At 39.0% G+C, this 24584-nt stretch overlaps 2 protein-coding genes across 8 annotated transcripts in view; one reads left to right on the forward strand and one right to left on the reverse strand.

Annotated features, from left to right (window-relative positions):
- CCDC149 (coiled-coil domain containing 149) overlaps positions 1-21458 on the forward strand; it is a 52627-nt gene extending 31169 nt beyond the window's left edge. For 3 of the 6 annotated variants that reach the window (XM_042808173.1, XM_042808170.1, XM_042808175.1), the window contains exons 9-13: positions 1237-1381; positions 7729-7805; positions 9143-9175; positions 12898-13005; positions 17235-21458. In XM_042808173.1, coding sequence (XP_042664107.1) covers positions 1237-1381; positions 7729-7805; positions 9143-9175; positions 12898-13005; positions 17235-17791 — 920 coding nt within the window. In that variant the 3' untranslated portion in view covers positions 17792-21458. The remainder of the gene's footprint in view (positions 1-1236; positions 1382-7728; positions 7806-9142; positions 9176-12897; positions 13006-17234) is intronic. The other 3 variants (XM_042808171.1, XM_042808172.1, XM_042808174.1) reach the window with 3 other exon arrangements.
- An 846-nt stretch (positions 21459-22304) lies between these two features.
- On the reverse strand, positions 22305-23811 carry SOD3 (superoxide dismutase 3). Of its 2 annotated transcripts, none has more exons than XM_009967926.3 (2): positions 23683-23811; positions 22305-23227 (listed from the first exon to the last, which is right to left on the reverse strand). In XM_009967926.3, exon 2 carries the CDS (start codon positions 23209-23211, stop codon positions 22486-22488), a length of 726 nt encoding a protein of 241 aa, XP_009966228.1. In that variant the 5' UTR covers positions 23212-23227; positions 23683-23811; the 3' UTR covers positions 22305-22485. The 2 variants fall into 2 exon arrangements, with proteins under 2 accessions (XP_009966228.1, XP_032840275.1); XM_032984384.2 differs by having other exon boundaries at positions 22305-23246.
- Between the last annotated feature and the right edge of the window lie 773 nt (positions 23812-24584).

The raw sequence follows: 24584 nt of genomic DNA on the forward strand, positions 1-24584 counted from the left end.
GGTGTTGCATATCTCATTTAATTCCTTCCATCTTACCTCTTAATTTCAGTAACCTTTTCCTCACCAACCAAGCCAAAATCTTTCTTCATTTTCTGTTTATTATTATGTGCTAATTTTTGTCCTTTTCTCAGTTGACTTGACAATATAAAATTTGCCTCTTGAGTACTGCTGCTCCTTTTGCCATTCGTTCTCTCCCCCATCAATTTTATCAACATTTTTTTTTTTAAATCTCTAAACCCCTCTGCAACTTTGACCCTGACAAATCACTTCGTTATTCATCTCTTTACTCTGCTAACAATGGCAATCACAATTTGTATTCCAGTGAAAAATAGACTGGGTGGTAGGAGAGGGGCCCTAAATCAGGTTTTTGTTATTGATCTTGGAAGCTTTTACATTCAGATGTTTTGCAAGAAATCCTTTTGTCCCATGTTTCTTCATGGGTAGCAAAATGGAGTAATCTCTTTTTCCCCCTTCAAAGAAAATAGCAAGGTTAGGAAAGAAAAGGGAAGAGAAAATTCTTTGAGCCAACCAGTATGCCTGGCACCCTGTTGTTTAGGTGTTGGTATATTCCCACACATACATGAGATCAGTAGTATTTGTCATGGTAGGCTGAAAGTTACTTTTCTGGTTTTAACTTTCTGTTCTCTACTCCATGTACTTACATGCATACATGTATGTATATAGATAGATATAAAGAAGCAGAGCCAGATTCTAGTTACCAGAGTTAATGATGATAATGAACTTCCTGATGTGGTTGAGAGCTGCAGGCTCTAAGCTGCAGAGGAAGAGTTCATGAGTGACTGTATTTTCACATCAGTCTTAAATAACCCGAAGGATATAATAATTCTAAAAAGTAATATGAAAGCTTCCTTGTGGGCTTATGTTTTAATATAAGTGGGAGAGAAATGACTAATTTTTACCCACCTGTAGGCCTGTAGAAGAATGAGTTTATTTCCTTCTGAACAAAAATAATCTTCCAAAAGCAGAATTAAGTTAATGTAAGATGTGTCTGCCTGTACTTGTTCTGGCAATTGCTGTGGAATAATGATCAGATTAGAAAGCCACAATCATTATCCCAGCTAGAGATTATATTTCTGGTCTCTTGGCTTTGCTTGTTAATTGAAAGAAAAAATATGTATACGTTGAAGTAATGGGAATGGTTCTTTAATGCTAAGTAAATGTTTGTGTCATCTCTGCATGAGAAGACAAAACTCATGTGTGTTTTTAACATTATAGTCCAAGAGTTGTTGTCGGAGGATCATGGATGTAGCCTACCAGCCACACCACAGTCCATTTCAGATCTCAAATCACTGGCCACTGCATTGCTGGAAACTATCCATGAAAAAAACATGGTCATACAACACCAAAGACAAACCAACAAGTAAGTAGCATGACTTCTAAGTAAAATAGAATTTATCAAGCTATGGAAAAGTCATAGTTTTGGGGAGGGTTCAGGGAAATAGGAAAGAAGATCCATTTTCACAGAAAATTCATTGTCATTGCTAACTGGTATTTTCCTTAGTTTTTAAGATCAAGTATGTGTTTAGAGAAAAAAGATGTTTTCAAAGTAAAGTCTGGGGTTGACAGAGACCTGTCTGCCTCTGCTAGGCAAAGATTGGTTTGCTGCTCAGGTTTAAGTCAAACCATAACAACACAGGAGGGGACTTCTAGCAGGTAGTCTGCAGGGAGGGCTAAAGAAAAGATGCTGGGAGGAAGGACACGCTTGAACTGGAGAAGATGATAAATGTTAATTGATTGTTAACGTAGGAAACTGCTAATGAACACTTGTGGGAATAGTAAATGCTGCACCTAGGAAATGATCTGATACCATTTGTCACAGGCTAGCTGCCTACGTTCCATACGAATGATAGCTGTTGCTCCTATAGTTACTTTGCTAAAAGTTGTAGGAGATAAACACAGTTGGATTGCTACTATACAATTTTTTAAAAAAAAACCCCTGAACTGAACTTTCAAGGAGAATTTGTTTACTCTTAGCTGTTCTACTCATCAGTAGAATTCTTTGTGTCTTCCACAGCTCCTATCATGGCAGAATATAATCATTTTTGACACATTTTCTGACATGCTGATATTATTGCCCTTATACAGTGTATGAAAATCAGAGCTAGGAAGTGTTCCTTGATTCTGCGCTCAGGCTTTTTTTCCCTCTCCATTTTTTTTTTTTTTTTTTTTTTTTTTTTAAACATTGAGTCACTACTGGTAATCAGAGGTTATTCAGGCTTCTCAAAAGCACATCAGGACCAGATGCCAGAAGCAGGCAGACGTCTTTCATGAAAGGAGGGAGTATTACTGAAGTAAACAGTATTGCACTACAATAGATGATTCATTTTGAAAATTGATAACTCTGATACTAGGCAGACTCCGTTGCATAATTCTTAGAGATGTGGCAACAGAAGTGGAGGAGCAGTTTATAGCCACTTTTAATACTCTTGAGAAAGCAAATGCCTAATCAGCTAAAGGGAGACTAAAGAGGTGAAAATGTAGTCCAGATCTAAAGGATGGCAGCTCTGTCAATTCATGTCTGTGTGTCATGTAATGCAAGAGGAGTTCTTGCACTGAGCTGTGCTAATGAGGAGCTAACACCTGCCTAGTGCCTTCTTACTGCTAATGTAACATCAGAAGGCAAACATCCAGGGAGCAACTTTTGTTATTCCAGGTTTAACCAGTCTTTGCCTTTTACATACTGATACTGTATCATTACGTAGTGTTCTAGTTTGCATACATGCCTGTAACTGTAGCAAACTTCATTCTTAATTTTGTATCTCTCTCTGAGCACATGCAGTCTCTTGCATCTCTCAGCGGTATCATTGCAATGCTGGCTTCGCTTTCTGATACCACTATCTGCTTTCAACTGTTGATTATGGGTTTTCTTGAGATAAGCCTCCATAAGGAGATACAGTTCTTTTATCTGCATGCCCAACTGGCCATACATAGAGATTGGATGCATGCACAAACTAGTATTCTATGCCCAATAGGAGATCGGGTCTTAGAGGAAGGTGGCAGTCTGCATCTCTCCCATTGTCAGGAGTGTGCTCAGAGCTGAAGTTCAGGATGTTTCAGGGGAAAAAAAATAAAGATAAATCCTGGGCAAGTTAAGTCAAGATCCTTGGCAACACTCCTATGTAGTACACTCATTCTTTTTGTCTCTTTTGGCTTTAGTTAGATTAAACAAGCTTTTAAGGAGCTAGCAGGAGTGGGAACTAATTCAAGTAGAAACACTTAAAACACAGAAGAGTTGAAGTGAGAAAGGGAAATGCAGGTAGGATATCAGGGAAGAACATTCTTTATTGAGGGGCATTAGCTGGTTATTGGGGACACTTATGTGCTATGTAATAAGTTACAAATAAAGACTGCTGACCTCTGAAAATGGTGAATAAACTGCCCACGTGTCAGAGAAGGTTAGAGGTGAGAGTGAGGTCAGTGCACAAGTAAAACAGGCAGGTCCACAAACTGCTACAGTAGAATATGCATTAGATGAGAAGGATGTAAGGCCAGAGAGAATTGTAATGACAAAAGGTTTTACATAAATCAGAAAGTAGAAGTCTTATTCCTTTACTCTTCTGTCCTGTTTGCTTGGGTTTTCCTGCACAAAGAGCATATTTGGAGGACACGGTTACTCTTGGAGATTGTTGTGTGAAGAAAGTGAGATTTATTGGGTAAAGAATTTTGGGGTGGTTGTTTCATTCAGGGAAGAAATTTGGTTTCGATATTTGATTGACAAATTAGTGATTCTATTATCGGTAAATGAGACTTCCTGATAATAGAAGTCTCACAATAAATCAGACCATATGAAATTGTTTTCTTCCAAATGGTTAACCTACTCTAAAGTCAAAACCTCTTTTGTTGCTTGCAGATTGAGATACAACTATATAAGTTTACAGTAGTAGAATGGTAGATTTGCTTTCTGATTAACTGAAGCAATAACAAGACAGTGGCTTTTTTTACGTAGCTTAGAATTTGGATGTGCTGTTGAAGTTGACTTTCTGCCGTTATACTGTTGTTATAAACATCTGTTGCCACTTGCTCTTGGAACAGACACACTATTATTATTGCCGCTTTTCTAAATATGTGGCATGATAAAAGGAAGTGTGGGAGTATGTGCCTAAGAACAAGTAGACTAAATCCAGCCTTTATTTTTTTAGCCCCGATTAAAAAAAAAAATAAAATTGTTTGGGAAGAAAACAGGTCATTTTCCCCAACTGATTGGTAGCTACTACTGCTAAGTTTAAGTAACGTCCTGTGTTTTTCCTCACAAGCACATTAGCTTAATTTGAAAAGGCAGTTGTAAACGAATTCCATATGCAGTAATGTGTTCAGTAATGTGTTGCAAGATTAAATAGTTACACAAATGCAAAAATAAACAGTCTTAACTCTGCCTAGCAAGTTGATAAAAATCTTTTTTTCTTCTGCCAGCAATAAACCATTTATTAGATGTTCTTTGTAGTGCAATTTGTTCCTGAAATTGCCAGCACCCATGCAAGCCAGACCAATGTAGAAGCTGCTCTGCTGCATGGACATGTTGCACTAATTTTAACATTTCTAACTTGGTCAAGCTCAGTCATGGCCAAAATTACAAAAAGGATTGTGTCAGTCTGTAACTGAGTGAACGTTTCCATGTGATGCATAGAACTAGATACGTGACCATGACTGACCCTACTTACAGACATTTGGGTGATTGTATCTCTATGAGGGTATATGTCTTCTGAAGCAAGATCTAAGTTAAAGTAGAGGTGAATGGAGCTCAGGTGCTGTAAATCAGCACAGCTCCCTTCAGATTGTAGCCGTGTATGTGGGGAGCATGGGAGAGCCAGAAGGAAGCTTCTAAATTCCGGTGGGAGTGTTGCTGTTATTATGTGGACAACAGATTTCTGTAAAACCTTATCCTGGAGGGAGGTTTAGACTAGCTCCCTTCTTGCATTAGACACATAACCAGAGGGCAACAGAAACAGCTATCAGCACCTTTGTCCATAACATGATCCTTCTGTTTTAGTCAAAGGATCTGGTCTGCTGTGGCTAGAGATGAAAAAAAAAAATTAGAGAATTTGACACTACCAACCCATGCAGCCCCTTTAAAAATACGTACTGTTCCAGGCCACCACAGCTCAGTCTTCCCACAGTTCATACGGAGGTGGCAAATTGTCTGGAGGTCACAGGGGAAAGGAAGGAATGGGATAAACCCTACTGTGTTCGGGATTGCTTAGACATGTATTTTTCAAAAACTGTTTCTATAAGAACTTGCAGCTTTGTAGGGTTCATTCTTCTCATACCTGTCTTCAGATAATGTGGTTTGAAGCAAACTAGAATCATGCTCATCATTGAATGTATTTTGCTGTCTTCTGGAATGAAAGGAACAGGGTTAAGTATTGTCCTCTCTTTTTGACAACCATTGTTCAGAGCTGCAGAATGATCCTTTTATGTGAGAACCTGAAACAAAGGTTAAAAAATATCTCAGGGCCTCTTCTGAGGATCCAACAGGAATTATCAGGGTATATTTGCTCCAAAATCTTTAGAGATAGCGTGGTACAGCTGATAAATTAATTATAAAATTTAAGAGAAGCAAGAGAAAAGTGACTTTGCTATTGTTGTCTCAATAACAAGAGCAGTAGCAATAACTGAACCTGATGAAGAGGATCAAGTTTCCTTCTGTGTTACGACTAGCCAAAAGGGAGGGCAGTATCTTTCCCTTCTTTTCTGCCATGGAACTACTGGTGAACTACTTCTGAAAATAATATGGGGGTTTTCTTTTCCTGGTATAAGTGCTAAACTGGTGACTCGTTTGTGGTGACAACCATTAGCTAAATCAACGTTGTTTTGTTGGCTCCCTGGCTGAGCTAACAAGACGCAGAGGAAGTCTTGCATCACCTCTGTCTGTTCCCTCCTGCTCTAAGCCAGGGGAACTCCACGTCCTCCAGCTGACCTTTAGTGGGGCCTTAAGAACGTGGGAGTGGGCTCCCTGTGCGTAGGGTACCGCTTCCTAAAAGTTGCTCTGTGCCTTTCTTCATCAACTGTTGCTTTCTGCTGCAGAGTGCAGTTGCTGGATGTTGGGCCACACACTGGGATATGAAAATAGAGTTATTAAGGCAGAGTCTCTCATTCAAGACTGAAGCAGTCTGAAAGCAAAATCTAGACTTGAACAATTTTGGTTGTAATTGGAGAAGACAGTAATCGATCCATCATAACCCTGGTAACCTATTTGATTACTGAGTTTCAATGGGGAAATAAACATAACTGCTCCCAAATGTCTTCTCTACTCTGCTTGTAAATGTGATGGACTGTTTGCTTTTTAGTTGATATACACCTCTGTACCTCTCAGTGCTTTCTTTGTTATTTATTATGTAGGCTTTCTCTTTCTCTTTTACATTCTCTCTCTCATCTTGATATTTTTGTAATCTTTAAAATACTTACAGGCTTTTATTGTGTCATTGCAAGCCCTTACAGTAGAGACTTCAGAAATACTTGGACGTTGTTAATGAATTTTTCTTAGGCCCTTTGATATTTGTTGGTTTTGCTGTTCTTCACATCCCTTCCAGATTCTGCCATCTTGTCAGTAATGGCATTCCCAGTATGCTCAACTGTCTGCAGTATAAAACCCTCACTGGAGAGCATGCAGTGCAGGATTACACAGTTCTGTTGAGCATGGGAAGATGCTATTGCCTTGCTGTGTGGTGATATGCTGCTTCTCAGCATTCAGTTCAAATTTAACTGATTTACCCTGTTGCTGTAATTTGATGAGTAAAACTTGCTGTCCATTATCTCTCCTGTCATGTTTAGAATTGCTGCCTCGCCTAGGTTTCTCACTCTATTGAGTACTGTTTGGGATTTATCTGAAGACTTCTGACTCTAGGAGACTTGCTGTGCCTGTGAGAGAAACACTTTCAAAAATTCACTGGAAAAAAAGAGCTTTCTTTGCAAGATAGAAATCTTTCATTTGATGTGGGGAGAGAATTAAGACTAAAAGTTAAATCCTGCAGGAGAGCTAACTGCACATAGTATTTGTGTAGGAATCAGATACAAAAGAAGAGATGACCCAAGAAATGCAGTGAAAACTACGAGTGGGTGATAAAGGCACTAAAGAGCTTGAAGCTTTTTAGTAAAGTAGAAAACAGAGTTCAGCACTAAAAGAAAAGATGCAGTGGAAAAGATATTCCTTGCCATTTTAAGCAATCTTAGCGATGGAGAAACCCCTGTGATTAAAGGACTAGGCTAAAATTGTGTCTTAGAACATCAATCTAGATGTCGTCTTTAGTTTTCCACATATTATCTGTGTAGCTTTTACCTTCTGGTTTTAGCTGTAGAAAAAGTGAAAGTAACCAGGAAGAGATATTTGCAGGCAAGGAAATAGAAATATTGTGAGTTGCTATTCTTTGTCTTTACTGGAGGGTAAGGACAGAATATCCAGTACATCATAGACTTAAAAAAAAAACAACAAAAAAACCCAAACACAACACCACCACCACCAAAAAACCTAAAAACAAACCATGGGATAGATTAGACAACTATATTTCATTTTCTTTTAACTTTGGGGGTGATTGCATTAGTAAAAAGAGACAGATTGATGACTGGATACAGGTTTACTGCTCTAGTTAAGTAACAAGTTAAAAATCCAACTGTAGTCCTGTAAGCAATTGGGCTTTGTTTACCTTAACATAACAAGGAATCTTATCTCAGCTGACAATCCCTGGCTTTTGTTTTTGTGTTCTTTTTCCAAAGAATTCTAGGTAATCGAGTGGCAGAACTAGAAAAGAAATTAAGAACTTTGGAAATTGCTGGCTTGTGGAGTCTTCCAGGTTAGTAAAAATTCAAGAGAACAGCTTGCATTGTTTATTTTTCAAGGGTATATTTGCATTTAAGAAAAGCTTGGCTATAATTTTTTTAATGACAGTTATTTTGCAAATGCGCTGTTCAGCACATTTGCAAAATTAGACCTCTAATAAATGTTAAGTTGAAACCTAAAATCACTAGACTCTTTAAACTTGTAAGTCAAATGTGTATACTGAAAAAAAAAAAAGTTTTAAATACTGGAAATAAACAAATTGTCTTCACAGTCTGCAGGCAAAAAAAAGGGAAATATTTTATTTAAACAGTATAAAACAAAATTATACACAGGATATTGGCCGTTATGCTTTTAAAAAAAATTTATTTATTAATTTTGTACTTCTTGTAGCTTCCATGGATTTTATGACTGTATTTTTAATGGTTTTCTGTAGAACCATAAACTCTCAGAAATTGGAAATGTAAATGAACTTAAATTTTCTAGTCCATCTCTCTAGAACAGGCTTATTCCCTGTAGCATCTTAAGTATTGTATTTGGTTTTGAATTACTCAAGTAATGGGAGATTAATCTGCTTCCTAATAGACCTCGCTGTTAGGAAAATGTGCAATATTTAATTTACATTTACTTTTTGCTTCTTTTCTTCTCATTACACCTAATTGTGTCTTCCTTAACCATTGTAAATTATGCTACTCCATTGTTGGTGTTTGCATCATTAGGCTTTGTTGTTTATGGCTTCTTATCAGTGCTACTGGGGGTGGGAGAAAGTGGGGTTTAGGCTTCTAGATTTTTTGGCTCTGTGTTTTTTCCACCTAACCTTTCCATCTAGAAGAGGACATTTGACAAAGCTGAAGAGGCCTTGTGGCAAATGGATGCTGTTCAACTGTTTGGCCTGATGTGGTGTATTTCCACTTTAGCTTGCCTGTTGTAGGCATTCTCAATCACCTTTCTGGAACTGGCTCTCATCTTGATGCTTTACAGAACTGAAGGTCTCAAACTTGTTTCCATGGATTACTCTTCAGTTAGTCACCGAACTTAGTGCATTTGTCCCTCCCCGCATTCTCCAAAAGATATTTGTGTAAGACCCTGATAATGTGGTTTTGTACCTTGGGACAAATGTGTATCATAAATTCACCAGTTTAAGGTACTGTAGGTTTTTTTTTTTCCAAGAATAGTGTTCCATTAAATTCATACACTAGTAAATTCAGCATTTCTATTCTTTGCAAGATGTATTTTAAAAAATGGAACAGTGGGAACTTCTTGCGCCATTGTTGGTCTGTGTAGGTAAGACATCAAATTAATGTTTATACAATAACAACTGTCTCTTTCCTTCCTTTCTTTTGCTGCCTGAAGGCCTGAGCTACAATGTCTCAGTGGGATTTGGGAGTAGGTTCTGCTTAACATATATTTTGAGTAACTGATTTTGGCAGTACGTTAAATATTGTCACTGCATGTAAATAAACGGAAGTGTTATCTGAACATTTTTGTATCTGGCAGATTAGGATGTTCAGTCAAGTGAGTTAGATGACCACAAGAGAAATAGAGACCACTCTACAAGGCAACTCCTTTAAATTGACGAAAATAGTAAGAAAGGATGATCTTAAGTAGTTGTAAAGGAATTTTACACTGGATTGCAAGTTCTGTTGAGCACCAAAGGTTGTTGATTTGCTGCTTGCCTTTCAAATCAATAATGCACTTTTCTTTCTAGTGCACTCTAGTCCCAAGGTGGTCAGAAAGAGCCTTGCAACACCTGGTGGGTCACCAATTTTATTTTCAGAGCATGGAAAGCCTCTGCTCCATAAAACAGCAGCATGTACCAAACAGTGTGGGAACTACCACAGTGGATGCTGCAGCTGAATGTTGGCTCGGGTGAGGGGCAGAACATGGAGAGTATCTCATCTAGTCAGTCTTAAATCCAGACAGGAAAAAAATTTGTTTGAATGTGAGTTGAACTTTTTGTCATTGGAAAAAATACGCAGATGAAAGCTGATGTTCAGCCTAGCACTGAAATACATGCACATTATAAATTGCAGGTTTTTAATCTGAAGTTAATGTTCCTACTTAGGCATCATTGTCCCTATAACATTTATAACATCCGCTGTCACCATGATATTAATATCTTCCAAATGGTGTTAATAGATGATGTTAATAAACTTTATCCTATTGAAGAGCGAGCTTGACCACTTCTAATTTTTTGTTAGGTAACATATTTGTCATCTACTTTTTGATGAATGAACTACAGAGAGGCTAAATCAAGAGGAAATGCATATTTAATTTTTGAAATGGTGAAACTGGTAGCATAATTCATTTTCTGTAGTAGTTCCACCTACCACAAACGTTAGCTTCTCCTGTTTGGAAAATTAGCTTTAATTAAACAAATTTCTTGTGAGGTTCATTGATGAAGAGAAAGCAAGCTTGGGCATAGATTTGGCTCTGATTTTCTTTTTATGAACCTACTTGCCTTAAGAAGAATGCAGAGAATGTGATGTTCACAGCAGCATTTAATTCTTTGCTTTATCTTAGGTACACTGTGGTTCAAATATGCATGCTTAGTATGCTGAGTGTACACAGTAATAGTACATAGTAAACACCACCATATTCCTCTCACAATCTGATGTCACTAGACTTTCAGATAAGTAATTCTGTATTTTTGAAAATCTATCATTTCCTGAAAATTCCAGATGTCCACTGAAAAAAAGCCTAAGAAAAGAGCTGACCGTGACTCAGCCTTTTTCCATCTGGGGTGATAAGAAAGTTTCAGCGCTGCCTCTTGCTCTGCAGTAATCAGCGTGGAGCAGAGGCGAGGTAGAATTAATGGGCTCGGCAGCTGCTGTGGGTGTAGTCGGTTGCAGTGGTGGGTATAAGAGGATACCCAATCCTGGGGGGAAAAAAAAAAGTCAAAGATTTACTACTAGTGAAAACTAACTTGTTTGGTTATTCTGAGATCTGAATATTTTTCGCTAAAGTCCTTGAAAAATTCATTGCATAGAGGAACAGAAAGCTATATAGGTTGTGAAACTGAGCTTACATGGCAGCTAATTGAAATTCTCTGTGTGTAATCCAACTCTGGATCATGATTCACAGACTATAGTGCAGCAATACCCCCATGTTCCTCTTTCATGAATGGATGTGAGTCACTGCTAATAAATAAGTATGCATCGGACTCTGTGGGCCACATCTGTTGCTTAGATGTGTGGATACTAAGCTTAGCTTTATTTTCTGTAACCAAGTTGGTTTTTAGAGAAAAAAATGTGAAAGTAGATGTGTTTACTGTGTAAATGTTGGCTGTAAGTCAAGATGTTTCTGATTTTGAAGCTTGTCTTGCAATCTTCAGGGACTTTAGCTCAGGCTTTACTTTTTTTTTATTCAAAAAAAAGAAAAAGAAAAAGATTCTCTTCTTTCTACTGTCCTGTTAAACTTCTCCCACCCATTTTTTTTTTTTTTTTTTATTCATCATCTTTTTGAATTTTACTTCCTCTGTTGGAATCTTCTGTATCTTTTTGGGTATGTGGTTACTTTTGACTGGGTGTGAATATGTGGTGGTTGTTTTCATACCACTTGTTCCCTGTATGATTTAGTTCTTCAACACAAAATTCCTTCACTGTTACAGGAAAGTGCATTTGTCTAGGGGCTTTTGGATTTTGAAATAGTCATTGGATCTGTTTTGCCTTTTTTTTAAATTTTTTTAATTAATTTTGCCTTACGTTGGGGACATTCTCTACTTTGCTGTTAGCTAATATTATTTTTTTATTACTTGCTATGGTGAAGGCAGAGTTCTGATGCATACTTGATAGGGGAATCAAAGCTTGACAAGATTCATGTTTCAAAAGCATTAATTGCATTGATATTGCTGCAGTATATACCCCAACGTGGTAAGGATACCAAAACATCACTAATACCTTCAAGATCAAGGTATTTATAGCCAATGCTTTCAAAAGTAGTTAGGGATAGGAGCAGTCCAGTTCGACTCCATGTGAAGAGCTTGGCTTTCGTTATTTCTTGGTAGGTACCAGAACTTTCTCAGAGCTGGATTTATTCCAGATATCTCCTGACCCGATGCTCTTTTGAAAGTCTTTGTCTTAGATGGGTGATTAGATTTAGGATGTTGCCTTAAGGTGAAACGTACAAACAGATTTAGAGGGGAGAAGTGGTGGTTACATAAATGTCCGTTCTTATGGAGATAAATAGAGCAGTAGCTTGCTGCCTCCCCAGCCATTACTTATGGGTTGGCAGTTGTTCTGGAGGCCTCGCAAACACCGCGCTTAGCTGAACTTGCACATTTCCTGCCATTTCCCCTCTAGGTTTAAGGTAGCATCAGTCACTAAAAACATGAGCATCCTGAATTGTGGAGGATTTCCTAAAGCATCTACAGGAGTTGCTTTCTGTGTTGCTAAAATATGTAAAGAGTAGGCATCTACAGCAGGGTCCTCAGCTGAAGAGTTTCTTGCACTATCTTGTCTACAGAAGAGCTGGAAAACTGCCCTTTTCCATTTGGTTTAAAACAAAAATGCTTTGAAGTGGTTTTGGAATTTTCAGATTAAAATCCCTCCTGTTCCCCAGCAACGTATACTTCTTCGCTCCCTCTGTTCTTAGTTATGCTAAGCTTTTAATACTTCTTTTAATAGGAGCATTGCAGGATAATATGTGTGTGTCTCTAACATGAAACTACATATGTGATACAAGCAGGTTCATCATTGAGGCAGAGTAATAGAGAGAAAAGAGTCAGTGCTGAACACTTGCTGGTAGTAGCATGCAAATGATCCATTACTCTTTGTAAAGCTTTTGGTATGATCGGATTATTAATATTCTGAATTGAATGCTAATTGCTAATACAACTAGCTGCATACAGCAGCTGGTCTTCTTTCAAAATCTGTCCTTTACTCAGTACTGTGGGTGAAAACATATGCCTTTTCTGGTTTTGACTTGCATATTCCAGCTCCAGTACAGAGTATTTTTTTCCCATGCTGCAGAAGGATCATTTGAGATGCTTTTCCTGTTCTCTGCTTTTCAATAACATTGCAAAAAAATCGTAGGGTATGTTTGAATATCATTAGTGCACAATGGATGTAATTGGTGAATTAATGGTTCTAACACTTCGATTGTTTCAGGTGGAAAGGATACCATAACATTCAGTGACCCAGCCTTGCCTGTTCTACAGCGATCCAGGTCACCGTTGTTAGCGTTTACTGATAAGCCACAGAAAACTGATGTACAAGGTGAGTACCTGGATCGTAAGGAACATGATGAGAGCTGAGCACTCATTTCTTTCCAAATAAAAAGTAATAAATTTTCATGCTGGGATAGCAGAAGGCAAAGTTTCACTGGTCACAGAGATTGAATAAATCATCCACAAGTAAAATGGATAGATGGTCCCAGTACAAACAGCAAAGAAACGACTGAAAAATGACTGTTGAATAGATTGCATAGGGCTAGAGATCAGGTCTTACAACTCAAAGAATTTTCCTGGCATATAACTTGATACCATGAGAAGTTATTCATGCCGTCTATGTTACAGTTAACTGCCTCCTGCTCTTCTTCCCTCAGTTAAAATGCACAGTAGGAAAGCAGCCTGTGGAACTGGCTTAGCACTTCCCTGCATTATAGCTGATACCTAGATGAAAGGCTTCCTGATTGCACCCAGTAAATTGAAATACCCAACTCGTTTTCCTGAAGAAATTGACTGCTTTTTTTATAGTCTTGCATGTGTTTTCTTAAAAATCCTTCCCCAATAGCAAGCTATAATATCCCTCCAAAGTCGAGCTTAACTTTATTTGACAGTAGCAGAAGATAGCGTTTTGTTGATAACCTTGATTTTTTTTTTTTCCCTTAGTTTTTCATAATGGATGGGAGATGGATTATTATGCTTGCCTATCGGCATTTGGATAAGCTCTTTAATGGGCGTAACATTTTGGTATGCCCAGATCTTACTCAGCTAACCATGAAGCATCATAAACAATTTATTTGTTAGTCCTGAAACTAAATAGATTTTGGCTTAATTTTGACTTTATTATCCATGTCATCATCTGATAAAACTTGACAGCCGGACTGATAATTTTTTTATAATCTTGATCAGCTGATATTTTTGCTAAAAATAAGAAGTGACACTATAGTGAATAGTTCTCCGGTGAGTAATAATATCTCATAAATATTCATTTTTTGTCTGCTTAATCATTGATTTTTAATTAAATCTGTAGTTACTGAAAGTATTTACTTGGTGGCATTATGCTCTTTCCTTTACATATTTGTCCTAGGTGAGGTTGGTATTACAGTTTTGATTAAAGCTGCCTGTCAAATCTCATCAGACCCTGTTTCTGCTGCTTTGTAACACTGCCAAACCTTAGCTCTGGGCTGAAGCTTTCCATGCTGTTTTCCACTTCAGCTGATTTTTTTAATGTCAGCCAGATCACTTTTTTGTGGTCAATTCTGATGACCGTGTGTTTTATGGTTGTTTTTTTTTTTTAATTTTTTTTTGATTGTTTTGTTGTTGTTGTTTTTTTTAACATGCAAGTATTTAGTATTTCTGTAATTGAGTCAAAGGAAGTCTGAGTGAGGGGTGACCTGCATCTGGCTGAACAGAGGTCAGAGCACAGGAGTGAGGAATCGAAATGCTGACAGTGAAAGCAAGATGTGATAAAGATTGAAAGGTGGATTATAAATGGACAGAATGAGCATAGGGACTGGATAAACAAAGGGATATAGGGCAGGTACAAAGAAGTAGGCAGGGAAAGAGAAGAGTAGAAGAAAACAGCCTTGGGGAGGAGAAGGCAGACAATATTTAGGCCTGTGGCGTGGGAAAAATCAGCTCCCGGTAGGTCATCACTCTCTTTCCTCCTCCCCATCCCATAACTGTAACAGAGCCAAGATCAATCAGAGAAATCCTGTCATTAAACTGGAGTAGATTAAGAAATTACTGTTCCGGCTGCAAAACCAGCTTGGTTTTTCCCTTTGCACGTGGCCCAGTGTACCTGATAACCTGCAGTGAGTATTCAGACAAAACTCACCTCTGTGACAGCTTGAATAAACTGGGCCAACTTTTCATTGGCATAGATGAGCACGTGTATACTGCCAGCTGTGCAGGGCACACCATAGCTTATAGGAGTCGGTGGAGCAATGGCAGCTGGGGCTGCCATCTTCCCTTTGGAGCCCGGAAAGGAAGCGGCGTGTTTTCAGCTGTAGAGCATGGCCCTGTGCTTGGAGTCACAGAGCTCCTCCACGTTCAGCAGCTAAACGGGAGCAATACACTGAGTCACCTTTTGTGCCACTCCGCATAGAGAATGACCCTCTGCTGTTGAGTTTTAGGAGCTTGGTGCGTACAGCAATTTTTCATCTATACAGTGCACCTCCAAAATCTAGGGGAGCTTGGCAGCTGGGAAGAACATAGAAGTGTGTTCATCTGCCTTTGTTTCCGAAGTAAGTATGCCCTTGGTTTAAAAGTATTCCAGAAATAAAAGCAAAACCACTTTTATTTTCCTATTAGTTGAATGATCAGTTGAGTTAAAACAGTTGATAAGAAGAATAGCAATGACATTCTTACATATCTTTAAATACTAGGCCTGAGGTCATGTCAGTCAGCTGTGGCCCTTTAAATAGTGCCATTGATATTTCATGTCTGTTTGGCCCAGGAAATGTTTTTAGCTTTTGCACTAACGTGCATTCTGTATCAGAACTTTCTATTATACATCAAATGTTACTCTAGCTAGATCCACAGATAATCAGAGGGCTTTTCAGGCTTTTTTTATCTAATCTATCTGCTTACCCTGGCCTCATTAAGGCCTGTTTTAGTCTATACTTGTTATCTTTATTTCAGTTAAGCTGGATGGTGGAAGTCTGTAGGATACAGTGTGCAGTTCCCGTGTGAAAATGCATAATGACATAGTACAGTCCTATAAATTAAAGACTGTCTTGTGCCACCAAATCTCACTTTATCCAATGCACAGGATGGATAGTGTCGTGGGATAGATTGTACTTAAGCATCACAGCTGCTAATGAACAGCTATTCAGGTTTTTTTCTTCTTCATTGTTGAATGCATTGTTCCTGCTGTATTACCTGTGTGCTATTTCAAGCATTCCCTGAAGACAAAAGTACTTTTTTTCTTTGAACTTTTCTCTGGTGATGTAGTGCTTTGAAACAATTTATCTTCAGAAAACTGCAGCAGGGTGATGGGATGGTGTTATCCCACTGCAGAGGGAGGAAACTGAGGCATGCAAAGAATACGGTAGCGTCCCTGCTAATTTCAAGTGCTAATTTGAGGTACATAAGTTTTGACTCTTTTTGGAGCACTTGGAGTATGTGTGTTCAGATACATGACATGAACAGAACAGTAGTGCAAATCAAGCTCTTAGGTTTCCAGCTGAGTGCTCAGATAATGAGGATTGGATCCAGTGGGTGATCACCTTTTGAAAATTAATTTATCCCTGCCTTTTCCACAGGCTTAAATTCCAGCTCTTCAGAGTAGCATTCCTGGCTTCCTTAATGGTAGTAAGAGTGTCTGTTTCCTTCATGCTAACCCTTGTCTCACTCGGCAGCTCCCAAATTATAGATGAGGTGGGTCTGATGGAGACAGTAGGCTTCTGTATTGTGTAGCTCTGGTCCCTCTCTGCAGCCAGGCTGTCCCATGCATTGCGTGAGGCAGGATTCCTGCAGGAGAAATAAAGTAAATGCTCATATACTAAAAAGTAATGCATCTGCATGACAAGAGTCATGTTAATCTGTCAATGCAACCATACTTCTGGCATTTCCTAATTTTTCTTCTTTGACTTTGCAAGCTTATTTTCAATGAGGTTTTTTGTCCTTAACCGAGATGAGGACAAATTCTTTCTCTTTCACAAAGCTGTTTGTTTACACATTGCTGTTTTCTCTATTCTGACACTTTGTTCAGTGTTTGCTTTTTGGTATAATGGTATATTTAAAATTCTTCCACTGCTGCTTTGTTTTATGCTGCTACCTGAATTAGAATAATCTTTTATGTTAGCAGAAATGTTGCAGGACCAATAACGAAACTTCATTATTGGATGAAAGCCTATGAAAAGCTCCAAATAAACAGAGCGTGTGTTAACCCTTGAAGGTGGTAGTGATGTGGGGATTAATGTTTAGCTCTGCCAAAAATTATGGTGGCTGAATGCCTTGCTTAGAGTTAATACTCCTTTGAAAAAGTTTGCCTGACCCTGCTGTTCTACGGTATGGTATTGACTATGACTCTCCTACAGCTGTCGGTGTTAGGGAAAGACAGACTCCAAAACAGGGCCAAATCCAGCAAAAAACTTAGTGTTGATTGCTTATCATCTAAGAAATGGGTCTGGGATAGGATAGGGAATCACTCTTAGAAATTCCTTACTGGGGTAAGTATCTCTGTGGTCTGGCACTGGTGGTGATGGCCTTCAGGTCAGATACGTAATAAATACCTGTGACTGACTAGAGCATCTCGCTGTTCCGTTTCTCTTTCAGCAGAACAGAAGGGAGAATGTGATGAAACTTGTGCTGTTGCAAGTGAGTCCCTGGCTCCAGAGGGAACAAACTTAAATAACAGAAAACAGAATAAGCATGTTTATCCTTCATTACCCCAGCTACCTTCCAAGGAAGAAGAAATAAACAAGCTTGGAAGTCAGATAATTAAACTGACAGAGCAGGCAATTGCAGAACTGGAAGGGAAAAGAGCAGGCGCTTCTGCAGGGGAGCAGAACCCGGTGACTGGAGCAGAGCTTCATGGTTCATCTGAGGGAGAGTTCCCACTTTCTAGCCCTGACCCATCCGACCCCACAGACCCCTCCAACTCAGAGAACGAACAAACAGCTGAAACCGAGGCTCTGAAAGACAATGACGAAACCTCAGAGAGCGATTGTGAAATTCCAAATGAAAGAGGGGGTCGAAATAGCAGCACCGTGGATGTGGTGCACACTGAGGACCCTGGAAGGCACGGAGGGCTCAGTGTTACAACTGCACACACAAATAACAGCTTCGAGGAGCTCCCGGAATCTAAACAAGAAACCATCCAATCCTGCTGAAAACTGTATATTTGGATAACAGTTTGGCTTGAGGTATGAAATCCAGGCCCTAGAGCATCTCACTGTAATCTGTTTGCAGTGTCTGGGCTGCTGTGAATATGATCAGTGAAACAGTGTGCCATAGGGTTGATTTTTATGTTGAACTGTTAATATTTGTCTAATAGAGGTGTTTTTCTGTTAGTTTTGGCTACAGTGTACCAAAAACGTAAATTACCTAAAGGAAAGAATTAGTGATGAGTGATGAGGTTTAATCATGTTGTTTTTTTGTAATGATTTGAAGTTTCTACATAGATTGATGTAATTTACATTAGTGTAGCAAAGAGACCAATGATAATGATTGATAATGTTATCACTAGGCTTCCGTAACGTGTATGGTCCTAGTGCTGGACTGTATTTTAATGGTTAGAAGTGTCTTCTAAGGATGAAAAATTTGGAGTTATAAATTGAGATGCATCTTAAGGCTGTAAGCTTTTGCTTGTTTCTCTGACTGCATTCCACGCCTCTTCACATATAGTGACTGTAAATACAGCCTTAGAATAAAATCACCATTCCCTCATAGGAAGTTTCTGAAAACCATCCCTGCATGTATACAGTTCTCTCATTACAAACCTTTGTATCTTCTCAACTGTACAAAATGTTTCCTTCCGTCTCCCAGCTCATCTCATGAAAATGCAGGGAGTTATTTCACCAGATACTGAAAATGCAGTTTAAGGAAGCTCTGAAGGAAACATCATCAGAGAAGCCAGAAGTCTTCCTGTGAGAAATGACAACGCTGTTCCAAAGCAAGAACAGCAAGAGGAGAACCAGTGATGTGCTGTCCACCTACTCGGCTCTCAGTTACTGGAATGGCATTCCTCAACTTACAGGAGCTGGAACAGCCCTCAGGCTGAGTAACGGGTGGTGGATTTCAGCCTACCCCATCTGTGCCCTCCTTTTTAAAGGAATCTGTGTCCTTTTTATTTTCTTATGTTTTGGAATGAAGGATGAGTCTTCCTTTCCTCCTCGTTTCCCCAGTCTGTGGTGTGGTAGAAGGCTTATATGCATTGTTGCCTCTTAAACTTCTTCCCTCGTTGATGTTTAGTCGTAGGAAAACATTCCTTTGATGACGGGGGAAAAGGAAGGCTGCTGTGTCATTCCCTAGCTCGCTCCTGATGCTGGAGCCGTGCCACTCTGCTCCTAGGAAGGCAGCAACAAGGGAATACTTAATGTTGAAGTTAGCAGCTGTTGGAGAAGGGGAGGCACGTCCTTCCTCTCCTGTTTGTAGCATAAGGAATAGTCGCTGCAGCTGTGGAACTTCTATGGGCCAGCAGCCGTCAAGGCAATATTTCTGCTGGCTTGGGACCTAATTGTCTGTAAATGTTCATTTCTCACTCCTAGAGCTTGAAACCAATCAGAGAGAATGAAACCAAATTTAATAAAATGCTACTAATAAAAAGGAGAATCCCTCCCAGATTGAGTCCTCCTTTGACAAATAACTGCCAGCTGCAAATTTTTACAGCCCACTTGTCAGCTACTGAATAAACAGAGTTTATATTAGCGATACTGACAAACTCTTCTGTATATGGAAGATGAGCTAGCAGGTGCTGCCATAATCAAGGTGTCAGAGTCCATGAACAGTTTGTATTCAGCAGAAGAAAGGCTGTATGTAAATTATTACATATAAATATAAGGAATGATAGTGGGAAGATGAAAAATGTGGCTTGTCTCTGTTCTCATGTGTTTTCCCTTGCAGGTGCATTCATGTAACCCTTTCAGTGTCTGTCTGCAGGCAATAAAGCCCTACTCACAGTGCTCCTCAAATATGTTTCAGTTCTCTTTAAAGGTAATTTGACATTGCAGCATTTCACTGATATTAAACAGCAGCTCTTAGGAACAAAAACCATCTGTATATTTAAAGCGTATTAGGGACATGAGCAGTAAAAAGTTTTTCTTTCTTTACCCTGATCACCATTTAAGCTCCTCATCACCTGAAAAACCAAGAAGAGTTTAAGTATTTGAAATATTGTTAAGCTGTTCCCATTAATTGTAACTGACTGCATTATTGACTCATTTATATGACAGTACTGACAAGTCGGAAGAGAAATAGATGCAGAAACTGAAATCTCCAGGAGAATGTGGCAGGATATTTTCCTTTAATGCTTGAATGTCACATGAAGTAGCATTTTATTCAAGATGTATTTTTTTTCTATCTTTCACAGACTAATCCTGTGCAGAACTAAATATCAGTGCAGTCAGAATTGAGGCAAGCAAATAAGAAGGTCAAGATTTCACGTAGCTGAGCTCAGAAATGTTGAGGTGGCATATTGTTTCCCTGTCCTGTGTCTTTCCTGACCCACAGTTGTGTGAGTTAGCATTTTGTTCCTGGTCCCTTAACAGCCAGTTAATGCTATTAATTAATGAAGACCTTGGTGGAAAAATTTGAGCAGGTAGAAGCGGTGCTGGACCGACAGCTTTTTAGTGCCTCATTCGTTGATTCTTTTTAGTATGGTTTTTTTTTTTTCTGAGAAAATAGTGATGTACAACCCAACAATTAGGGCATTTGGTAATTATCCTCACACCATTCTCCTTCTTAGATGCCATTTTTATATCTTTGCAATTATTAAATTCCAGTGAGATACCTAGCTCTCAGGAAACCTCATTTTTAGCACTATATCACTGCCGCAATCCTCTCCCTCTCCTCTCTGCCCTGGTGAATGTGTATTCTAGCTATGTTTTTAGTTCTCTCCCAGGAACACAAGACTTCAAAGCCAGGAGACTTGTAAAAGGAAGACATCCTTGCTTGCGCTATGTGATAACTAACTGAATATTCTTGTCAGTATCTTCCTTGTCTATTGCTTTAATTAATGTTGTTGTGCTACGATGTTTTTTTCCCCAGTAAATTAGTGTTTTGTTATGGACTCAACATTACTTTAGGTTTGGGGGAGTGGATGGAAGGATGGGTGGGTTGGTTGGGGTTTTTTTTTGTGTTTTTTTTTTTGTTTGTTCGTTCATTTGATTTTGTTGGAGTTTTTTTTTGGTTTGTTTTTTTTTTTTTTTTGTATTAGACTTGTATTCCCTTTTCCAGGACTTCAGAAATGCAGAAATTGCATTCAGACATATAAGCCTTTTTGGTGTTGGGCTTTGGGGACACAAACTGGGAAGGGAATGTTGTGGCAGGGGTATGGAGAAGATGCATTTTGCAAACTGATTTTAAGGAGGTTGTCTCACCTAAAAGTGAATTAATGTATTATTTGTGAGAAGGATTTCATTTGAAAGTACAATGTTGTGGTTACTTGAAGAACAATGTTCACTGCATTTGTAAAATATGTGTGTGAAAATGGCAGATTAAGAAGCATCTTTTAGAATGCTGCTTCTTTTCTAAGTGAGACTATTTTTAAGCATATGGGAATTTGTATAATAAAGACAGTGGAATTTCTTTAATCTATATGAGCTCAGGAATGTATTTCAAAATCTTAACTGAGATTAAGTTGAAAGCCTGCTACATTTCTAAAAGATAGGAATTTGTTTACCAGCTTCTGTTTTGTAGTTTTACTTTAGAAATTATGCAGCTTAATTTATTTGCAAACTTCTCTTTTGTCGCTGCCTGGATTAACTGCACAAGGCGGTTAAACTATATTAATACATTTTGTCATCTTTAATAAAAACATTTCCTGATATGCTTGTTCTACCTGCTTGTTTCCTTTTCTTTTCTCAGTATCAGATGAATGATAGTCAGGAGGTAGAGTTTTAGTGTTTTCAGTGAATTGTGCTAAATTAAAAAAGTAAAGCTTTATTGAGTGAGAGTTTTAAGTCTGAAAATTGTCTGACTTAAATCTTTTCACTGACACTTCTCCCAGCCTGAATTCACTTCCTATGTTTTTGTACGAGGAAACACACTCTGTATTTTGGGGGTTTGAAAATAATGTTTATCTCTGATCTGCTAACTTTATCATCGTTGTCCAAGCAGCATTAAAACTTTTGTATACAAATTCATTACCAACAGGCACAAACTAGAGGCTTTAGGGAACTTTTGCTGCGGAGTGATGGTAAACTGGAATATTTCTTTTAAGTCTACTTTCAGATGTAAACAGTGTGACTTAGCTATAGTCATGTGGACAGTTTAAAATAGTTAAGAAGCTTATACGTATTTGAGAATAAAACCTGAAAATACAAGTTAGAATAGCATAATGGATCTAAAATTTCAAACAGAAATTTCTGTACTTTCCCTTATTTTTAGGGGAAGTTGATTATCCAGGTCTTGCAACACAACACCCAACACTGTTGAAAGCATAGAGATCTTTTTGCCTTTCAGATTTGCGGCTAAATACAGCATAGTGTCTAATGAGAGGCAATTTCTTACTCATTACCTTTTTTTTCCTTTGGTATTCAACTTAAGATCCCTTAAGAGCCCCTTACAGTGCACAGACTCTTTACAGTCTGTCAACCATATCTGTCAGTACTCTTACTTGTATGCATTCAGCTCCCAAAGTGCATAAAAGGGAATCTTTCCTCTTCAAGAAAATACATCACAGTGTTGAGTTAATGCTGTTTTTATTGATGGGCTTACAGAAAGGAGGCTCTACAAAGTGATATGCATTTCTTAGAGGAGCAAGCAAATGGAAAGGGGAATCCTTTATCCCTATATCTTAGTGGCCAGTGGCACAGCCTGGGGTACTTTGTGCTGCCCAGGCTCTAGCCAGCTCGTTGGTCTTCACTTAAGCCTGGTTCTGTGTTCGTTTGCTGAGCCCTCTCTTCTTCTTGTCTGTAACCTCAGACAGTTTCTCTTCCCACAAGTTCTTATTGCATATTCCAATGACGCAGCAAGCCAGGCGTTTCCCAGCGTTTCCATTTTCCAAACTAGCCTTATTGTTGCCCTTGCCCATGTCATCTTCCTGCTCATGGATCACAACGGATCTGCCCATGACGGAATAGGGACCAAACATAGTGGCAGAGAGATTGGTTTTGTATTTTCTGATCTTGCCTTCCTTAGGAAAAAAGTTGCCGAAATCCCCTGGGTGACGAGGGTGATTCACGCTGAAAGGGTTATAGTGTCCTCCTGTAGAATCACAGCCGTTGCTGAGATCCCCAAGCTCGTGGATGTGTATAGCTCTGCCGGACTGATTATTATCCAACGGAAACCCATCCAAGTGAAAAATGGCTTCTAATCTTCCATATGAGTAATACTGTTTGAATAAGACTTGTCCGGTTACTTGTGGCTTGTCAGCATCTATTTTGGAGCTGGGCTTCATTTCACAAGTGGCATAAGTCATCCCATCAGTCTCATTATCAGGCATTACTGGATAGACCAAATTCTGCCAGAGGTCGTTCACTTTTTTCTGTATGTCATGAAATAGCTCTTGGCTTGGATCAGTTTCTTTGTCTGTCACGACACCAGAGGCCGACAGGGCAAGCCCAGTGACCAGAGAAAGAAGCAGAAGCATCCTGGCAATTCAGAGCCTGCAGAAGGTACAAGAATCTACAAAGAATTAAGGGGTTTTTGCAGCAGTTTATCTGGAGAAAAAGGCACGCAGCCTGTAGCAGTGCTGAGCAGAACAGCTGGAGCATGGTCCCGGTGGACTGCTGCTTTCTAAATCTGTCTAATGTGATGAATTGAAACTAAATCAGAATGCATACGCATGTTTAAACACATACAACCAACACCCATGATTAAAAGAAATACTAGTGATTTTATATTTTACACTAGATCTTGATCTTTAAAACTGCTTCTTTTTCCCTGCAGGAAGCAAGTAAGCCGAAGTGTTGTTTAATCTATTTTTGAGTCTCTATAGATAACTTTCTCCTACTACACATTCCAGCCAGACAGCTGGCCAGGAGGCTTTTTTTGGGGTCCATCCACTTAACTACTAGTTAAGCATTACAAATGAAAAGTAAAAATCCAACAAGTTGATTACCTTGCGGAGTTGCTGCAGAACCCCTCAGTAGTAGCTCTTTGCCTCTGCTCCCCTGAACAGAGATGTGATCAGACAGAAAGCCAGAGCTGTTTGAAGTTGATGCTTATGGGAACAGTGTGTTTGTGTAAAAGTTAGGTAATGCTGGCTCAGGGGAGGCGTCACCGGGAGAACCGTGGGAGGGGAAGGAAGGAAAGAGGGAGGGAGGGAGGGCGAAAAGTTTTAGGCATTTTCATTTTGGGCAGGCTAAACACTTTTTCCTTTCTTGGTTAGTTTGTTAGTCTGGCTCTCAGTCCTCACGGACGTTCCAAAATAGAGGAAAAAAGTTGTCAGGCTTTTAAATTATTCTTCCTTTTGATGACTTCATGTGCTTATCTAAAACAAGCGACCTTCACCATGTGGTGAGGGGAGAGGAAGGAGCTCTATTAAGGCACAGTTGGGCAGTTCGCTCACTTATGTGCTGGTTGCCATGGAGCTGGTTTGCATTTTTATTTCTTTACCAGCCAAAATTGAAAGTGGTGCTTGAGCAACATGAACTGTTTCACATGGATGTGTACCAAAGTTTCTGTGGTTTTAAAACCTGAAATGCACAATTCAAACTGTCAGATGTTGAGGTACATTTCAGCAGTGCTCCTCTGTAAAGTTTTAGGGCTACTGCCTACTACTTTTCTTGCCAACTTATCTGCTCTACTGAAGTAATTTTTTTCTTCTTTTTTTTGGAGACAGCAGTGATTTCTTTCCAAAGAGAGAAGTACTGAGGCAGTGCAACATCGGACTGTGGCACAGAGAGGTTGTTTCCCAGAAGCTGGCTGGAGCACAGAGAGTTCACATGTGTTTCATCATCCCATGAACTGAGAAATGCTCTCCTCTCGGGGGCATTGCCCTGCCTGTAGCGCTTCCCACTG

This window comes from Tyto alba, unplaced genomic scaffold (assembly GCF_018691265.1).
Source record: "Tyto alba isolate M040663 unplaced genomic scaffold, T.alba_DEE_v4.0 Super-Scaffold_6, whole genome shotgun sequence".
Classification (NCBI taxonomy): Eukaryota; Metazoa; Chordata; class Aves; order Strigiformes; family Tytonidae; genus Tyto; species Tyto alba.

Excerpts from the sequence above, each read along its gene's own strand:
- SOD3 (XM_009967926.3), bottom strand. The coding sequence starts at position 23,211 with ATGCTTCTGCTTCTTTCTCTGGTCACTGGGCTTGCCCTGTCGGCCTCT.